The 20,498-nt window shown below is 35.7% G+C and overlaps 1 protein-coding gene across 1 annotated transcript in view; it reads left to right on the forward strand.

The window, feature by feature from the left end:
• Nucleotides 1-17,853, forward strand: part of LOC122801257 (fibronectin-like) — a 329,673-nt gene extending 311,820 nt beyond the window's left edge. The window contains exon 15 of the mRNA XM_044070808.1: nucleotides 14,037-17,853. Within this exon, the coding sequence (XP_043926743.1) occupies nucleotides 14,037-14,111 (75 nt within the window). The 3' untranslated portion in view covers nucleotides 14,112-17,853. The remainder of the gene's footprint in view (nucleotides 1-14,036) is intronic.
• Nucleotides 17,854-20,498: the final 2,645 nt, after the last annotated feature.

Genomic DNA, 20,498 nt, shown 5'->3' on the forward strand with positions numbered 1-20,498 from the left:
GTTATATAAGACAGTGAGTTAGAGACTCTAGAAGACTTCCTTATGCCAATTGTTAAATCAAAGGAAATTGCATTGTAGTCTGACAGAAGACTAGGGATTACACTCACAGCTTCAGTTTTATTTTTCAATTCAGTCTGTCAGTTTGAGACTGAGTACCAAAATATACGAATAACGACTAAAATATAATGAGTTTTTCTCCCTGCTAATTGCACCTCAAAACTAGTGAAATTCCAATTACTCACAAATACCACAGTTCCAAGTTTGCCTGTGCCATTAGACATGTAAATTATTTAAAGACTGACAAGTCAAAATATACTGAAATATATTTTCAGTATTGTATTATAATACATGTATAAAAATGAAGAGAAATTTTTGTTAGATGTAAATATGTTTCTTGTTAACTTTACGAAAATGCTTTTTAAATATTAATTTAAATTATTATAGATTACTCAACCACATGGAAAATGCTCTAAGCATATGTCCAAGTAGTGAATGTGATGACCAGTTTGTTTCTTATTCTATTATTCACCCCTAAATAGCACACATTCAGAATTATATATCTGCTTAAGGGTTTCATTTTAACAAGCAAATCACACATCTGACTTCCTAGTTTATATAAAGGTAGATATTCATTACTTTCTATTAGTGTTATAAATATAAAATCACTTTTGTTATATTTTCTACTTCAGAATTTCAACTTCTAGATAACATAATTACAAATATTTCGTAAAATTTATTTGAAAATTTAAGAAAGAGATAAAGGGGGTTTTGAAGTAATTTTGTTGATAAATAAGATATCTAAGCTTCCACCTATTAATGAATAGTTTTGAAAGTTAGAATATTGCAATATAGATTAAATAATTATTTAAGTAGTTATTATGTAAACATATTTCAAACTTTGCCTTGCCTGTGCCACATTACTAATGCAGGCTAACCCTCACCCTGACCTATCCCAAAACCTCAACTTTGCACCTTATGCTAGAAAAAACCCTTATATAACACTATTACTACACAGGAAACTGATCACACACTATATACAGCGGCACACACACATAATACTAAATCATTAAAATCCCAAACCTACACCACATTCTTAATCTTCATTCTTTCAAAAATCCCAGTACTCAGTAATCAATGCTCTTGAATTTTCCAAGTACTTCACTCTGGTGATGAACTGACAGTTGAGCTGAGTGAAGTGAACTCATTCAGATAAGTCCTTTCCCTCTTCCCTACATTGCTTATCTTACATTCACATTATGTAGCACTTAATATTAGGCGCACCCCATACACAAGTCTTCCATCTTACTCTTAAACTTTGTTTAACAAAATTCAGCTCCTGATCTTCCACACCAAGTGATCTCACACACTGCCACTCTGCCAACCTTTTATCTTCAGGCAGCCAGGGTACATGAAAAACAAATAACTATATATGATAGAATCATTACATCTTCACATAAATGGCATGACCATACCACTTTTATTTCTCAGATGTTGAGCAAACCTTTAACCCAAAATACTTCAGACCACTCATAACATCAGTACCCAACCCACTCTACCCTACCAGTGTTCCACAACAAATTAACTATTGTAACTTAACTTCCTATAGCAACAATCTCAGCACATCTAACATCAATATACATACATTAATCTAAAAAAAAAAATTCAAATAGCTTCTTGGTCCTTTGTTTTTCATTTTTCCATATCCTGCTTCATAGTTTCTCATTAACTATAATTTTCAGTCATGCATTCCTATTTAAGTCATTCTTCCTATTTATAACCTCTGCCCTATCCCTTCTTCCTCCAATATACTAAACAGAAAATTCCATCTCCTTTTCCAGGTTCTTTACTGGATGATCTATAAATTCCACCAGCCCCATCCAATTATTCGTTGAGATCTGTTCTTTAATGAATCTAAACTGCCCTGCATCCACTAACCATCCTATCACTTTCTCATCCTTCACCATCAAAACCATTACAGATAATTTAGCATTTGCATCACCAGTTATATGTGATAAAAGCTTGACAGTTTCGCAGGCTCCCCATTCTCAAAGAGTATCACCAAACACTGATATTTTTTCAGTGACTTCAGCAAATTCTCTACCTGCATTCCTTTCTAAAACCTTTCATTTAATTTATTATGTATGACCACCATGACAAACAGATATTTAAATTAATTGAACATGAACTACCTTTAACAAATCCATATTGATCTATAGGTTCTCTCTATCCTTAACTACTTCTATAAAAAAATTTATTTATAACCTTAACGAATACAGTGGCAATGCATTCACTGTAAATTTGCCTCAGTAATCGCAGACCAACATGGGTTGATACCATATACAGGAAATACATTCCATGCATATAAGTTCTTTAAATGGGTTATGAGGGGGACTACTATATTATGCTTAGGAATTCTACTATCGGGTACCATACCATATTTTTATTTTAACTGTCTGAATCAATTTGTGCATTTGATATGCTTTTGAGGGGTCACCCAGTGGATGCAGAAAAGTAATGGTCATACTTGTCAGGGAGCTAAAAATAGTACAAGTTGTTTTACAAAATTATATTAGATATAGACAATGGTTCAAACTATTTGTTTGTTATTTAAATGAGCTGTGATACATAATTTTCTCTATGTATTTATACACTTCTGCACAACTTCCTTTATTCTATTTATAGAGTGCTAGCCGACAGGAGTTTTTTCTTTTGTAGAAGGTTTTTTAATTATTTTGAGTATTGTTACGCTTTGTTAAATTATTATTTATTTTTGATATTGGAGACCTTTTCTATAGGTTGGATGGATGTTTTTTTGTTGTGCTGTTTGCTTGTTTTGCAAGTCCATCACTATAGTTTATTTTTGAATCTCACATTACATTTATGTCTAATAGGGACATGATTTAAGCTACTTTATTCAAGATGTTTTAGAACATACAGCTTAAAATGCTAGAAGGTGCTTGAACATAACTTATACGGTCATTGAAATGTTAGTTGTCAGCCACAGATAACTGAGCTAAACTGCTACAGGTCTACTAGCCCATTCTGACCCTATGAGAAATACTATGAAAGTGGTATAGAAACTTGTTATAAAACTCCAGTTTTGAATATTTAGAAAAAAAAATGCAATTTAGCTATTTTATGTAGCAGAATATTTAATTTTACGACTGAAATGTTTTTATCAACTTATATGTATATATGTATGTATGTTCAAAAAAAAGAAGTGCTGCCATAAGTAATTTCACAAATAACCCAAAAGAATTATCATATGAAGGCTGTGTCATATTTTGGGGCAAAAAGCGGATTGAGGAAGCAAGAAAAAACTAAAAAGAGCTATGGGTTACATGAGTCCTCTAGTGATAATGCATAGTTCATTTACTGATCTGAATGTCTAATGCAGCGCATAGTCATATGTTGGTGCATTTTATAATGAGTTAACATGGAAGTGCTATATTTATGTTCTGAACCATTTAGTCTTTTTGAAAGTTGCTGTTTATAATGCATACTATGCTGACATAATGTTATACTGTCAGATACAGATAGCAGAGCTAAGCTTGTTTTTTATCTTGACTTTATGCTTCACTGTAAATAGAGTTCACTGAACCTGAAGTTATGACTGTAGTCTGTGTTCAACATACTATGCTGGTATTTTTTCAGGTGGACAAAATTTAACCATTTCATCAAATCACAAGACATTTTTCTAGTTTTTCATCTTTCAAGTACACCTACATTTATTACTGATTTCTCTGACCAACAGAGTGATTGTGTGTGTGTGTGTGTGTGTGTGTGTGTGTGTGTGTGTGTGTGTGTGTGTGTGTGTGTGTGTGTGTGTGTGTGGGGGTGTGTGTGTGTGTGTGTGTTTGTGTGTGTGTGTGTGTGTGTGCGTGTGCGTGTGTGTGTGTGTGTGTGTGTGTGTGTGTGTGTGTGTGTGTGTGTGAGATAGAGAGACAGAGAGAGAGAGAGACAGAGAGACTTCTTTTGTTTGCAAGTAAACCATCACCTTTTTCATCAAAATGTATTACTTATGGATTTTATGCTACAGAACAGCAAGATGACTGTCTATGATGGCCTTTTAATAGAGGAGTAAGATAACTGAGAAACAAGTAACTAGTCTACAGAAGCATATGACAAACTGGTTGAATTAAATGAATGGTTACTATGCTAGTTAATGAAGCCTTGTTTAGAAATGAGAAGCAGATGACAAACTGCTTGTGTTAAATGAATGGTTGCTATACTAGTTAGTAAAGCCTTGTTTGGAATTGACTAAACTGAGCTTGTAACTAAAAATGTATAGATGTCTGCAAATACATTGAAAACATTACTAAGTAAAACAATATAGATGAGGAACATTGCTAACAAGTGTATAGTTAGTTAAATAGTACCTAATAAAATGTTATTTCTAACTATGTGGTTAGTAATCAAAATGTACTTTTTATACCTAATGAAAATCTAATATTTAAACAAGCTGTTAGCAATAACAATGTAAATGCTGTAACTTTCAAAATGTAATTTCTAAGCAATCTGAAGATAATTAAACTGTACAGATATAGACTCAGTCATATTGCCTTCGTACCATTATGAAGTTGGCAAAATATACAGTATTGGTGGATAGAAAAAAAATTATTTGATTCTGGGAGCTTAGTCTCACCTATTAAGGAACTTTATGCCTGAGAGCATACACTTATGATGGAAGAAAGGTAGAAGTGATATGTATTCAGGGAATTAAGAAAGAGCATCATATAACCACAGATAGACATTCAGATGCTGTTGCTTAAGTACTGCATTCTGTAGCTTTACAACCTAATCCGATATATGTCATCCTAGGTGAAGATTTCCCCAATTCAAGGCACTGTGGGCATTGTCAGGGGAGGAAGCACATTCAGATACTAAGTGGCTAGATATACCTGATGTTAAGATGGGTGGTGACAGCAACCTCACAGCTCTGAATATACTTCTGTTAAGAGTAGGGAGAATGAGTGACTGCTAAAAACAAACTCCTGATAAAAAGGATAGGTGTAGAAATTTCAAGAGGAGTTGGAAAGCAGGCATTTAAGGAATTGTGTATTGTCAGGAACCTATTACGGAGTGTTACCAGAAAAAAATCAGATGTTAAGGTAGTTAAAGAACTCACAACACTGACAGGGAAGATCCCAGACTGTATAATGTGGAACCTTGTCAAAATATTCCAGTCACTAAATAACTAAACAATGCCTGTATGGAGACAGAGTGACAATGACCCATAGTGGTGAATTCACTAAAAGAATGAGAACCTGACTGGAGTCTTATGTTTCTAAGTTAAAATAGAAGGCTAGTCAGAAACAGGACCCTCAGCAGAATGTGCTTAGAAAACCAGAAATGACTGAAGCAAAAGTTAAGGAATATCTAAAATCAGAAGCAGAATAAAGGCACTGGTATGAGTTGCTTTTTGTAGAAGAAGAAATACAACATGAAGAAATATGTATACCTGTACTCATAAGTAACTTCCACTTCAACTCAAAGTATTGACAAAAGTGCTCATGACTTTGTTGATTTGCAGATAAGCAACAGGAATTTCAAGAAAAAAAAAGAAGGATGACACATTAAGTAAGGTCAGATAAAAAAACAGAGTAGAAGGATTGAAAGATGAACAGAGGGGACACATAACCTATTCAATTTTTAACGGCCCACTATCATCCTGATTTTATCATCTGAATGTAGAATCTTCCAGTTATTTTTAATGACTCCCCGAATCTTGAGCATGTCACTGTTGTGCCTCATAGCTACCCTTGGATGTTCCGATAACTCCTAATAATTTAATATGCAGGATAAATAAAGACAGAAAAGAAATACTACACCAGCTGTTAGGTTTCAAAACGTATACAACACTTTTAATGAAACTGCACATAGTCATATTTTGGAAGGACACTTAGGGATGGACAAAATGTTAGCCATTGTTTTAGGCTAGGTTTTGTTGATCAGGCATGATGAAAGACATTGAAAATTTCTACAGCATGCCAAGAATGGCAAATGACTGTGCCACATCTAGAATTCAGAATTCAGCTGATACTGAGCCATTGATCTTGCAGTTCGTTAGTAAATGCTAGGAATGGCTATCAATGCAGTCTAGTGATTACTGACTGTACTGTGTTTACTGAAGCAGTATGACTGCGAAAAGGCAATGATAAGTTACTAGTCAAAGAGAAAGTTTTATTTTTCTCCAAGGTGTACATACTGAAAAAAGTACTCATAGAACATGGTACCCCATTCATGTACAAGGAAATACACAAGATCTACCTATATTTCAAAAATAAAACAGTTAAGAATTTCAGTGCATCAACCTCAAACTCATAGGTTAGTGAAGTGTTTTAATAAAACGTTGAAGTCTGTGCCAAATAAGGCAACTAAACATGATGCAAGAACTTGGATGAACTAGTTCCAGCCTCATATTTGCTGTAAGACAGGCGTCCCAAACTTCAACAGCATTTACTCAATTAAGTTGCTAGGGAGGAAACATCCCTGAGGCTTGCTGGACATAGCAAAAAGGGCTTGGGAAGAAGAAAAACATTTAAAAGAGATGAACCCCCACAAAAATGTTGCGTTGTGGTGTTTTGTGCAGTTTTACACCAAAGCTATTTAGCTGATGGTTTTTGTCATATTTAGATATTTAATGTATGCATCTTTATATCTTAAATAAGTAAGACAGCATTTTGGTTATAGACCCTTATGCAGTCATTTGACAAGGCACATCAGCATATACATCAAGGGTACCTACTTCCAAGGCAATTACTGTGTGTTCTAACACAGATTACTAAACAATAAAACCACAAGCATCAGAAGTGCTGAGGAATAATGCCTGAAACACAGAAGGGTAAAATAAACGTACTTTCAAGTGCTATTTTGCAGGAGGCATGCCATCCCTGCACTCCCCCATATGCCGGGTGAAGCCCCCACACCCCAGACTTATATATACCAACTCCATGTTTACAACAACTTGTAGAATGGAGAAATCTGTCAAAGGAAGGGAATCACTGCATGTTCACACTTAGAAGTTGCAACATCAGTAATTTCCTTTGGAAAATGGTCATCAGTGTTGTGTTCCTTGGCATCTTGGGCTTCACACAACTTGCCACTTGTATAGACAGATTTGTTGTAATAGAAAAAATGGAATAATTAAACCGATAATTCTAAATGCGATCATAGCGCACTATAGTGACCACAAGTTATTAACACTGGGTGCAGATTGCAAAATCATTATTTTGGGTCGATGCTGTTATTCTGTTTTCTCACTTGTAGCAGCTTGGTGAATGACTGGCAAAATGTACATCCTGTGGCAATTTGGCAAAATGTGCATCCTGTGGCAATTTCCCAACAAACACATGTGAGGAGCCCTAACACCTTTGTTATCTCCCACAATCTTACTTTCTTCTTCCCCTGTACTACCTTAATATTGCTTCCTAGGTAGTACAGCTCGTACAGTGTTTGTGCTGTGCATGCCATGAAATCAGTCTGAAAACCTAGGAATGTAATAACCCTAGCCAGTCCATCTTCATTGTCTTGTGCTAATGGTCCCCCAGGACCTTGAACATATGTTTGAATCTCACCACTGCCACCTCCATGGATCCCCTGTCTGGGCCCAAAATTAAGAAGTCATCTAGGTAATGGATAGCGAAACACAGTTTCCTGGAATTACAAGATCCAATATATTGCCTTCCTATGTTTTTCAAAAGTGGCACATGTTACTGCTCATCCCACAGGCACTGCTTTGTCAAAGTAATATTTATCTCCCACTTTAATGTCTGGGCAGTCAGCTAGATGCACCTGCAGCAACTGGAAGGTAGACTTATTGTCCAGCTTGGCCATTCAAGTGAATGCTTTGCCTCTCTATATGGTAATTGCAACATTAAGCGAAGAATACTGTACTGAAACCTCCTTCTTTTCTAAGGAGGGATTAACAGAACCACCATCCAGATGGGATAAGTGATGTATCATTTGAAATTCCCCTGGCTTTTTTTGGGCAGCAGACTTAGTGGCCAAATTTGAAATGATCAAATGGGGGAGTCCTAAATGGACCCACAACGCAGCCCAGAAGTACCTTTTTGCCTGGAATGTCAAGTGGCAAACCCTCCTTTCCCTTTATTGAATATACATTTTTGTATATATGATTGGAAAGCATTAGCTTTAATATTAAAACCACAGTTAAAACCCTCAATGAACTGGTTGGCTGACTCATTATCTGGGTAGCTACTAGCCGGATGGTACCAAAGAGGCTGAGTTTGAATAGGGGAGAGGCACCCTCTGACCATAAACCAGTCTGGGATGACTTCTCCAGCTGGATGTACCTCTGCTGGGGACCCTCCCTTGATCCCTTAATTAGTCACATTAAAGGGGACTGAACTTCACCTGTCCCCTGCCTTGAGAGGCATTTTCTTGGCGTATTGCACAATGCAAGCTCAGATGGGTGCCACTACAACTCGTGCACTGGTACATAAATCAACACAACATCCAGTAGCATTTGCAAGCATTAAATGCCAGTAGCTCATAGCATCCTGTCTCCCTTCTAGTTGTAGAGCCTGTGGCTTCTCCATGGTACTCAACCATGTATCCATGTGTTTAACCTCCCACCCCAGCATCTCATCTACAGCTTTCAGCTTGTGAAATTTACAGTCGGACCAATACCCTGAAATCCCCCCCCCCCCCGGTTTAAACTTCTGAGATTCCCTTATGGTTCTAAAATAAGATATCATTGGTAGCCCTAACATAGGTTCTTTTTCTAATGTCACTGCCATGAGATACATGAGCCCAGTGACCCAGTTTCTCACTCTTCTTTAAGGGATCCTATTCTTATCAAGTGCTGCTGTTAAATCCTTGTTGCCTTGAGCATCTGAGTTCAAATCCTTTGTGCCCTCATTGCTTCAGTCAAATCAAACAGATCAATATAGGCTCCTCGACTTGCATATGGGCTATTAGATAAGCATATTCTCTGGTGGTACCTTGCTGAAACCCAACTGGGTCATCACCTTTGCCTTTCATACCCAGAAATCCATCACCATTGGACTTAGATTCACTCCTTGTCTTATGGTTGTGTCTGCTCATCTTTGACGACCAATGTTGTTGGAAGATGTCAACCCCCAGCAACTCCTGTAAAGTATTCCATCCCTCCCAGGAAAGCTGTTAGTACTCCCCTTGAATATTTTCTCCAATCTGCACTCTGCCCCTGCTGGTAGTTAACTCCTCCCTTCTTGTGTTCTTCTACCTGATTACCTTGCATATGTCACCTCAGCCAAATCTCTTCCACAGTTTGTCTGGCAGACCCTTCTTCACATCAGACTTATCTATTTCTCTTTTCTTGCCTGCTGCTGCAATGTTCAGGAAACATTGTTTCTTTACATCCCTTCATCACTCTGGGCTAGGTGCTTGATTGGTCACCAGGGTCATCATCTTCCCTGGTTTTCTCATCCAGCAGAGAATTCACTTGCCCATCAAAAATGTTATCTGCCATGGTATTTATTCACTTACTTGGGACATTCTGAAAGGCATGTTTCAAACAATGTTTATTTCATGCTCTGAGATCAAATTCTTTCTGATCTTATAATGTTACGTTTATTATTGTCCTCTTGCCCTTTTTACTATTATATGCTCTCCTTTCCTCTTCAACCTTTACATTTCAACTATTTCTCTTAAATGCTATTTATTTTTTTTTACCTGTTCAGCCTCCATTACCTCTTTCTTTTTCTTGGTCCCAGCTCTCCTTTTCTGAGTCATTCTTGCTTGGCTGTCCATAATGATATATGACAGTTGACTCTATTATAGCTGTTGATTGTTCCAATCCATATTGTGCTACTTAGGAGGAATTCTCAAGTGTTACTCTTCCCTTTTCCCCAATCCTGCCCCTGAAGTTAAATTAAGAGATGACTTCAATGACGTTTAGGTTATTCTGTTAGTAGCTATATTTTCCATACCCACAAATTAACACTGGGGAGGCACTGATACTCGCAGTGAATGGTTCAGCATGCATCTCCGACATCCCCGTGTCTAATTTAGCCTAAGTTATTTTATAATGTGAACAAAAAAGGAAGAGATGTCCTATTATATCTGATCCAACAACCTCTTGCCACCCCTGCTACCAAACATCCCTCTGTCCTTTTACCACATGCTGCTGATATTCCAGGTATGGCTAGCTACAATGTGTTAAGTTGTGCACTCTGCTTTAAAGGCAACTAGATCTGAATGTGGTTTAGGCTTCTGTATTTGCCACTGATACTCTGTGGGCCAGTGTATTAGTAAGTGAAGCCACAGAGGAGCATCTATGTTTCTTATTGACTGGCTGTTTTATGATATGAAAACAACTCAAGGCATTACACTGTCCTGACCTGTAACCCTAATGAAACATGCCCCTGCAATTTGCTAGAAGGTTAGATTGTTCAATGTATACTACAAATCTCAGTTTCACTGCATGCTGTAATATTCATGCACTTTGTGGAGACATCTATCTTCCTAGATTAACCATAAAAAGAAATAATAAACTAACAAAATTATTCCTCTAGTCTGCACAGGATATATTCTGCACTTGTCAGGTTGATGAACAATATTGAAGTGACATAATTCCTTTCAACACACAGTCAGTAAATAGACAACTGTCATTTTTTAAACAAAATTTAAAGTCTCCCTATGTTGTCAAAATCCATCCAAGCATCTGCAGAGCACAAGTTCAGTTCACTGCATAAATGTTTGTATTTCTTCTTCCTTAGCATAAGATATGCTACTCAGTTTCATTCTGCTCAGATTCCCATGCATTATGCTGTTGTTACCACCATTGTTGCGTTACTAAAATTTCTGAATTGGAGTAACAGATGGCTCAGAGTATGGTGCCCACTAATCATAGTGCTTTGTTGGGACATGACAAGACAGGGTTAGTAAGTCTTTTATGACAGCACACCTTTATTTCAGATGTGCAACTTTATCATAACTATATAACTGTCGCCTCAGTTCTGTACTTATATTCATTAGATAAAATACGTTGTTTCACATGTTCATAATGTATATTATGTAAGGCCTCAATACATTTTATCCTAACTACTATGTTTTTTGCTTTTTTATGTGTTACAAATTTATTCACCCAGGTAATTGGTTATTTCTGATGAGTGTACTACCCCAGAAAATAAATGTAATTGCAATAAATAAAAAGTCCTCTCCTCAAAAGGCATGATCTTAGATCATCTAATGTTATTGCCATCCATTTTTTATCTTGCACTTATATCATGTGTTGCATTTGTTTTTATTTTTTATTTTCTTAGTACTTCTGAAGTTTGCACTTTGGTTTTTATATTTGAATCTACCTCATTTAGTAAAGTAAGCTAATGTACTAGCTGCTATATTTATTTATTTATTGTGGAGATTGACTCTGTCAGTGTTGGTAACTTGCCTGCCAAGTATTGCAATTTCACTGTCATTTTCAAAATAAAATGTCTACTGACTGGGTTTGATAACAAAATAGAAAACATACAACTGAATACCTCTAAAAAGAACATTCATCAAAGCAGCATCTGACGTTATGATATATTCAGTTACTGAGGCATTTAGAGACAAAACACATTACCTTTACAAATCACATCCATTATTAGTCAGCCAGATAAGACCTTACTTTGCTCATGTTGAACTATGCTGCTGGGCCTACCTCCTTTACCCACTTCTCACTACTTTCCATCCTAAGCTCAATTGTTTTCCCTAAACATACCTAAATCACATCCCTAACTAACAACATGTGCCACTTACACAAAACTAACACAACCATATAAACTTCTGTAAATGAAACAAATTTAGTTTATTTTTTTTCACTTCCATCCTGGCTGTCAATGGGCAGACTAGTTTGTGCTGCCCTGCCCTGCAAGATAAGCACAAATGACATGGCATTCACATCATGTGTCCTTGATCCCTTATTTATCTCACCCGTCCACCCTATACTGTAGTCCTGTTGGCCATGCCTGGTCATGTCTTATGACCATTAACCAGCTTGTCCTGTTGGAAAACTGAGTATTTGAAGAAACTGCTGTTTAGAAGATGATTACTCACAAAGGTAAAAAAAAAGCCAACTTCCTTACAGTTACTTGAGGTGGAATTGCTTAAGCAACAGTAGCAACTGAAAAAAAAAAAGATGAATGGCATAACGTTGAATACTGTTTCCCATGGGAAATCATTGATGGTGTGGTGTCTAAGTATGCACCAATAATTACTCACTTGTTTTAGGATATTTCTCCCTTTTTGAATTGGTGCAACTGTAAAGTTTGGGGTCTATATTAGAACATCAAAGTTTCAAAACTTCTAATGTTCTAATATCGACCCCTATTCAGCAAAAGCTGAAAACATCAAACATACAAAACAGCAAATTTTTTCTTAGGGAAAAAATTTGCTGCTCCAAAACACATACACACAACATAAGCACACCAAACAAACAGCAATCCACACACATACACCTAAAATCTTACACCTAACCCTAAACTAAACTGCATACACCACTAACTATCCACTTACCTTAACCTAAACCCTAACCCTAAGGTCCTTCACTATCGCACACTCATCTCACCCATGCCCTAACCCTAACTCAGCTACCCCACCCTAACCCTCACGTCCACACAATCGCACACTTACCTGACCCGCGCCCTAACTCACCTAACCCGCCCTAACCCTCACATCCATACAATCGCACACATACCTAACCCACACCTTAACCCCAACTAACCTAACCCAAGCTCAATCGCACACTTACCTGAACCCGACTCGTAAGTTTCCACCACAGCGCTGAAAATATGGAAGCACCAGAAATGGACAACTGAATTCTTTCCCTAGGAAAAAATTTGGTTTTCTGTAGCTCCAATATTTTCAGCTTTCACTGAATAGGGGTCGATATTAGAACATTCAAATTTTTCAAACTTTGATGTTCTAATATATACCTGAAGTTTGTATATATTAATCTGAGGGGTGTGGGGGGCTTCCTCCTCAAACTGAGGCAGTGTGGGGGTGGGGGGCTGCAAAAAACAATTAACTTTTCCTACCTTACGTTTTTCAGAATTGTTTTTATTCACTTGGCTTGTTGGCTTTCAGGAAGTCAGTGTTTCATAGCAGAACCATAAAAGGCACTGGAAAGAGATAAAATGACATATTTGCTACAAACATAGAAAATACAAAATCATAGTGCTTCCATTATAAGCAAAACACAAGAAGGACCTAGAGAAAACATTGCTTCTCTGATGTAGTCATACTGGGACAATAGACTGTGTTTTGGTATGATCAGCCATGAAGATAAAATGCAAAACAGCTTTCAACAAGGCTGTTTTGTGGTATAATAAGTTACTGAAAATATAAGCCAGTCAGAAAAAATTATGTTTTAGTCTAGTTGTCTTTTAAGCATGTGGATTACTAGAAATTTTGTAAATTTAACATGTTTTTGTCTTTTACTCATTTGCAGTTGTGTTATACATTCTTTATTTTTTGTGCATTTCTTTCATTATCTATATATAACTTTATGAAATAAAGCATTACAATAAGAAACACTGGCCCAAAAATAATTAAAACAAAAGCTTTATGGGCATTTTTTTAAGCACACATTATGAAGGATAATGTGATGCATGGTAAACATGGTAAATGCGATAGATGCAGAGCTGAAATAGATGACATTAATGTATTAACTTTAACATCAGTATCTGGTATTTCTGAAACAGTAGTGCCATATCTGTATATGAATGCAAGATGAACAGTAGGCATGTTGTTTACAGAAAAAATAACTATAACCCAAAATAATCAGATTTATTATGGGTATGTAATGTAGAATTTACTGTTGAAGTTGGATATTTTAAAACTTTACTGAAGCTAGACATTTCAGAAATGTACTACTAAAATGAGGCAATTACATTGAAGGTCTAACTTTATGGGTAGATTTGACATATATAGCTAGAAAGGAGACAACATATATAAAAATGCTAAAATAAGGAAACATATGTATGACAGCTAACAAAAATGTGGGTATAATCATATCACACTAATAATTAATATATGTCTCTCTACAGCTGAAAAACATCATACAGGAACAGTTCCCAGGTGTAAAATTTACTGTTACTTGGAAAGGATCAAGAAGAAGTTGATACCATCTTTTCTAAAACCTGTTAATATTTTTCACATTTAATTTATTGGAAAGAATGGATGAAGTGTTACAGAAGATTAAGAACTGGAAATATGCAAATGAACATAACCAGATTTGTATGGACTATCATGTGTATCAAGTCCTATAATTTATTTCACAGCATTTAGTAATTTAATTAATAACTTATCAATCCATGGGAATTTGAACTTATAAATGATTATACTTATTAAACAATCATGATTGCAGTTTATCAATATGATGGGTATGTGTTCACCTCTTTACAACATTTCAGGTGGTATGACACTGCTTGTGTGTGTAGCGTGTAGAATTAATAAATAATTGCCATTATTTTTCTAAGGTTTAGTATCTAGGAAACTAGGCCCTGCCAATTTGCTGCATGCTGTCTAAGGACTACATATTTTAGTTCGGAATGGCTCTTACAAATTTTTCTTAATAGGGTCATATCATAACACTATTACTTTTAACTATTGTTATAAAAGATTGTGTGTTAAACATGAATATATATTTTCAGCAACTGTCAGTTAAGAAATCCATCTAGTTCAGATCCTGTTTTATTGCAAAGTGATGTTTTATCTCATTATGGTCAATTCCATCATTGTATCACTGCAGATAGGTTCAAACAAAACTTAGGCTGGTAAGATAACTGACAATTCATTAAATGTATGCATTTTCCTCTATCTGAGAAAAAGTGTTCACATACTGAACTGTCTTTAAAAATGCAAAACTTGATATCAAGTCATCTATAATTAGAACCATTATAAACTGGTTAGACCCCAATTATACTGCAAACTGGAAGTACTTACATTTAACCATATTATTAAATGAAAGTCATACTTCAGTTAAATTTCCACTAACCAATCAATTTAATATGTTATGGCATGTCCTATGTCTCTGTATACAATATAATATATCAACACCTACAAAATTAAATTCCATTAATTTTATATTTAATACATTCAGGACACTTATTAACATGAATATAGAGATCATGCTTTGGTTTGAGACATCAATTCCCTTTAGTTTTACAAAATAATTTACTGACAAATTGCATAGAAACACTTTAAATATCTGGGAATCTAAAAACTTCATATGTTGGCAACATGGTATGAATGAACATAAGGTACTAGATGGACAAGACGTTGTAATGCAATTTAAACCATCATCAGAAGATTAGCTACTTCTACAAATTGCTCTGTCATATTCCCATGATTTATGCAGAATAATTAATAGCTCTTCTTTCAAAGGAAAACCAAAGTTTATTATCTATTTATATGAAATTGTTTATAACAATTTCAACTTGAATAACAACACTTCAAGACTGTATAAAATGGTAATGACATATAAAACAAAACCTCAAGAAAAATATTGGAATTATATTGCTAAGGGGCATTCCTTATCTTTATCTACAGAAATTAAAAATACTCTCTTGCTTTCTGTTAAATTAACCTGTTAGTCTCAATAGTGGAGAATTTATACTTGGAAATTTCTCTATAGAACATTCCTAACACCAGAAAAAATAGCTAAGTTTAGTACTTGTAGTAATGTTTTATGTTGGAGATGTTCCCAAGCATGCAGGGCAGACTGGATACATATTTCTTATGAGTGCACTAGTATAAAACAATTCTGGAATGATAATTTTTTACAAGTTGTATTCTCAGATTTGTTTATATTATCTAAAGGTTTAGTGCTACTAAACATAAATGAAGATCCTCATTTGAAGGGGGACAATATTTATTTACTGTGGACCATTCTACCAGTAACTAGAAAGTACATAATGAGGAAATGGAATTCCACTTCACCACGGTCCATGGGAAGAATTTCTATATTTAATGAAAGACACAGCACAGAAAGAGATCAAGATTAAAGAATTGAGAGTCTGTCCTAACACAGTAGCAACTAATCCTTGGACAAAGGTACTAAATCTTATGGAAAATCTACAACTGGACTGTGCCTCTCTCTGATTACTGTAAATGCTTACTTAATTGTATGTTAATCCATGTATATTGAATCAAACTGGTTTCATTTATTGATTTTTCCTGAAGGCCAAATGTAAATAGTGTATATAGTTATTCATGTTTTAGAATTTAGATTATTTAGTATCTGCAATAATTTAATTTGAAAATAAAAAATTACTTGAGTAAAAAATGCATAACATGAACAGCAGATGTTCAACATGAAAAGGACAGTATAGGTTATACTTGTAAAACTCTCATAAAAATATTTTTGATAACAATGCTTTTTTACAATTCCTGAGATACAAATAATTTTAAAGATTTGTGAATGGTTGAAGTCATGTAAACATTCTACTTACGTTTCACTACCTCAAATTGTTTTCATTGCTGGAAAAGCTATTAGTAAAAATAATTGATTCTTTCTGATGGTACGTACATTTACTTTTGAAACATTTATTCTCAAATGTTTAGGTTAATGCTTGCCTAAAACAGCTTCAGGTTGCAATTGAGGGGACTTCCTGTGGGAGAAGCTAACTGTGGAAACTGTTCTGTAAAGGAAGAGACGATATAAGAAATATTAGAAATATTAGGTGGTTGAAAGTAGTGTACTGGAGTTAGATAGAATATGAAGAGTTAGTTACACAATGCCTAATACCTTGAAGTTGCTATGCTGAGTTTCAGACATTAAACATAAGTGCAATGTTTGGCATTCATTTAGATTTTCTGTATGGTTGACAGGTAACAATGACAGCATTAATAACTCGTACACAGTGGAGAGCCTTTCAAGAAATGAAAACCAAGTTTCCTTCATTCAAGCAAAAACATAATGGCTTTTAAATTGCTTTCTTATAATATAGTAACAACTTTAGTAGCTATGTAAGTGCTTGCAGGGTTCAGCTGTTACCACACGTTATATAATATGGAGTAACACACATTCTGTATAAGACCAGGAAGTCTAGGGCATATTACTGGAGTAATAGGAGCATGCATATAGTTATTTATGTTTTAGAATTTAGATTATTTTGTATCTGCAATAATTTAATTTGAAAATAAAAAATTACTTGAGTAAAAAATGCATAACATGAACAGCAGATGTTCAACATGAAAAGGGCAGTATAGGTTATACTTGTAAAACTCATAAAAATATTTTTGATAACAATGCTTTTTTACAATTCCTGAGATACAAATAATTTTAAAGATTTGTGAATGGTTGAAGTCATGTAAACATTCTACTTACCTTTCACTACCTCAAATTGTTTTCATTGCTGGAAAAGTTATTATATTGTACAGTCTATACCAGAAAATATTTTGAATTTTTTTAGCTTTCTAATAATACTTAAACACGATTTTACATATTTCAGATGATTTCATTTTAGCTTTACTAAATAAAAATGACTTATCTAATGCTACTATGGCAGAACAATTTCTTCATTATAACTCTCTGAATCAGCTGAATTTCTGTCTGATTGGTAGAACAGTTTTTTTTTTCATTATAACTCTCTGAATCAGCTAAATTTCAAGTATGATTTATAAGGCTTCATTGCACCATAAGAAAATGTAAACAGTGACTATTAGGACAATATTCATAATACAGATCTCATACTGCTGAAATGCATCAGTGAGATAAACAGCATAATACCCATGATCAGACAACATGTATCCATAAAACATATTTTAGAAGTGCAATTCTCTAATCTGTAAATTTAAAAAAAACTAAATCATATGTCTGAAATAAAATTTTGTATGTACTTCTTAAAATGTGCATTATTTTCTAGCCAAATTGGCCATTATTTACCGTCTTTTCAATAAATGCCATCAAGCTTATTCTTTTTTTTTTCCTGTTATATTGCTGGAGTTCACTTCCTTTTTTTCAAAATAAGATGTGGCAACATTTTGCAGTACTCACAACTTTTATATTTAAAAATATATGCACATATGTCAGATTTGCAATTTAACACAATTTCCATCAATTGCAATTGCCAAAATGAGCGCAGCTAATGCATACAAGTCAATGATATTGGAATGGGTCCAGTGTCTGGAGGTCTCCTATGTCATTACTGATCATTTCAATAATAATTATGTCCATGACTTTGCATATGTGACTAGTGAGACTTATGGATCTATACTTTCCAGGGTCTGTAGATGGCCCACCTTTATGTAGAGGGATGACTGTTGCTGTTCTCCTTTCATGAGGCATATGCCTATTTGGAGGCTACAGTTAAATAACAATTACAAAAGGCCTGATAGACAATGTTTCATACTATTTAGAGGGCATCCTGGGATATTGTCTGGGCCCATTGATGCAGTGTTATTGGCCTTAGAGACAGCATGAAGGACCTGTTCTCTAGAGACAGTAAGGGATGTTATATTTGATGGCATTTCCTAAGGGAAGGTTGAGGGGGAGCAAGGGGTAAAGATGGAGCTTAATTTGTTGCTCAGTAGGTTTGCTATGTCTTCTGGCTCAGTATAGGTGTCTCCATTAACCATAAGCTCTGCGCACAATTGTTTACTGCCGGTGAGGTTGAGGACATAGCTAAAGAAGGTCTTGTGGTTTTCCTTCACCTGGGAGGCCAAATTTACCTCAAATTTGGCTTTGGTAGACTTTATTTGTCCTCTGAATTGTTTGTTCAGATTGATGAGGCTGCTTTTATCCTGCTGGGTGCTGCACCTCCTAATGTTTGCCATGTTTTTCTTCCTTTTGTTATTCAGACTGTTAATGTTGTGATTACACCAGAATGGCCTGTTCTTTCTGTTAGATTTGTACTTCTTCTTGGTGGGTACTGCTGCCTCTATGCAGCTATTAACATGCTTGCACAGGGTTTCTTGAACAGGTCCATGTAAGCAGTGTTCTCAAGGTTTATGGGAGCTTGAAATTTTGTCAGGTTATCACTTACTAGTAGGAAGTTAGCCTTAGAGTAGTTCCTGAATATTAAAGAATTAACTGGGTTTCCTGATTTTATTTTTACTTTAAAGGAGACCATTTTGTGATCTGACCTTAACAGAGAAGACATTGCCCTAGGGAGTGTGCAGCACTCTCCCATATTAGTGAGGGCTAGTATGTTTGTACCCGTGGTTGTTGTATTGGCAATCTGGTCCAGGGAGTTTGTGTTTACGAAATCCAGGAATCTTTGTGCCTGTACATTCGGCATTATCTGTGATTCACAGTTAATAGTGGGGTAATTAAAGTTGCCCGTGAATATGATATTGAGCTGGTTGGTGAGCATTTTTAATAAGTTTGAATACATATTATGGGTTTCCTGGGTTATAGAGGGGGGCCTATACATGGAAGTGGCATGGGATTTTGCCTATGGTGATTTGAGCATGGAGAAGCTCAAGTGCATTGTCTTGTTTGACCAGCCTTGAGGTATACTTATTTTGAAGTAAATTGAAACACCTCCACCTTTAGTTCCTGTCTGTGAAGTCTAAATGTGTGGAAGGCATTATAGCCTTGCACTGCTGGTGAGATCTCCATGGCTTTAAACCATATCTTAGTAATCACATAGATATCAGGATTATCTAGGGTGAGAAGTGCTTGTGGGGAGTGGATTTTTTTGTACAGTCTCCTAGCATTCAGCAGTAACACTTTTAGATTGCCTTGGTTTTGATTTGCTATGTTGGAAGTACTTTCAGTTTGGCCATGCCTACAAAAAGCAGTCTGGGAATGACAATATCTTTGCTAATATTCAAAAGCTTAGAGGGAAGAGGTGCAGACCATCCCTGGCAAAGCAGGGTAGTCTGCTGACCATCTCCTTCCATGCTGGCATATTGCATCCCCTTAAAATGACATCAGAATCTCTACGTCAATTATTAAAGTCAGTCATCTTCTGTTCATATTGTGGCATCATCCTTGGATAAGGTAAAATGCTGTTCAATGCTAGGCACATATCAGCCTGGGACACATTTACTGAGAGCTCCATGATATCAGTCTTCATAAGGTCTACAGAGATACATGTCAGGTTATTTATCCCCACATGGACTATGACTGAGTCATACTGGTACATGTTGTTCAATGACCTGAGTCCATGCATAATGTGGTGGAACCTGGCCCCTGATAAGCAACTGACCTTGACTTTCTCCTTACTCATTCTGGTGAGAGGGACCTCAGTGTGTCTCACAATGGAGTCTCCAATGACTAGAATGTTGGATTGTGTGGTGGCTTGCCTTATGGGCTTAGAAGTAGAGGATACATGAAATGTTGATGTTGTTTTGAGAGTGCTTTTGGGGCTGCTGATGGTATTTGTTACATATATTCAGTTAGGAGATCTTCTGGGTTTAGGAAGGTTACATTTAAGTACATCAGCATATGTAGGTCTAGGTGTCTGCTTTGAACTGTGTGTGATGAATGCAACATGTGCACTCCTGACAATCTGATTGACATTAGGGGTGCTTTTATGTGAGAGCTTTGCCTCCACTGT

The sequence above is a fragment of the Protopterus annectens genome, chromosome 4.part1, assembly GCF_019279795.1.
Source record: "Protopterus annectens isolate FY-2018-M chromosome 4.part1, PAN1.0, whole genome shotgun sequence".
Classification (NCBI taxonomy): Eukaryota; Metazoa; Chordata; order Ceratodontiformes; family Protopteridae; genus Protopterus; species Protopterus annectens.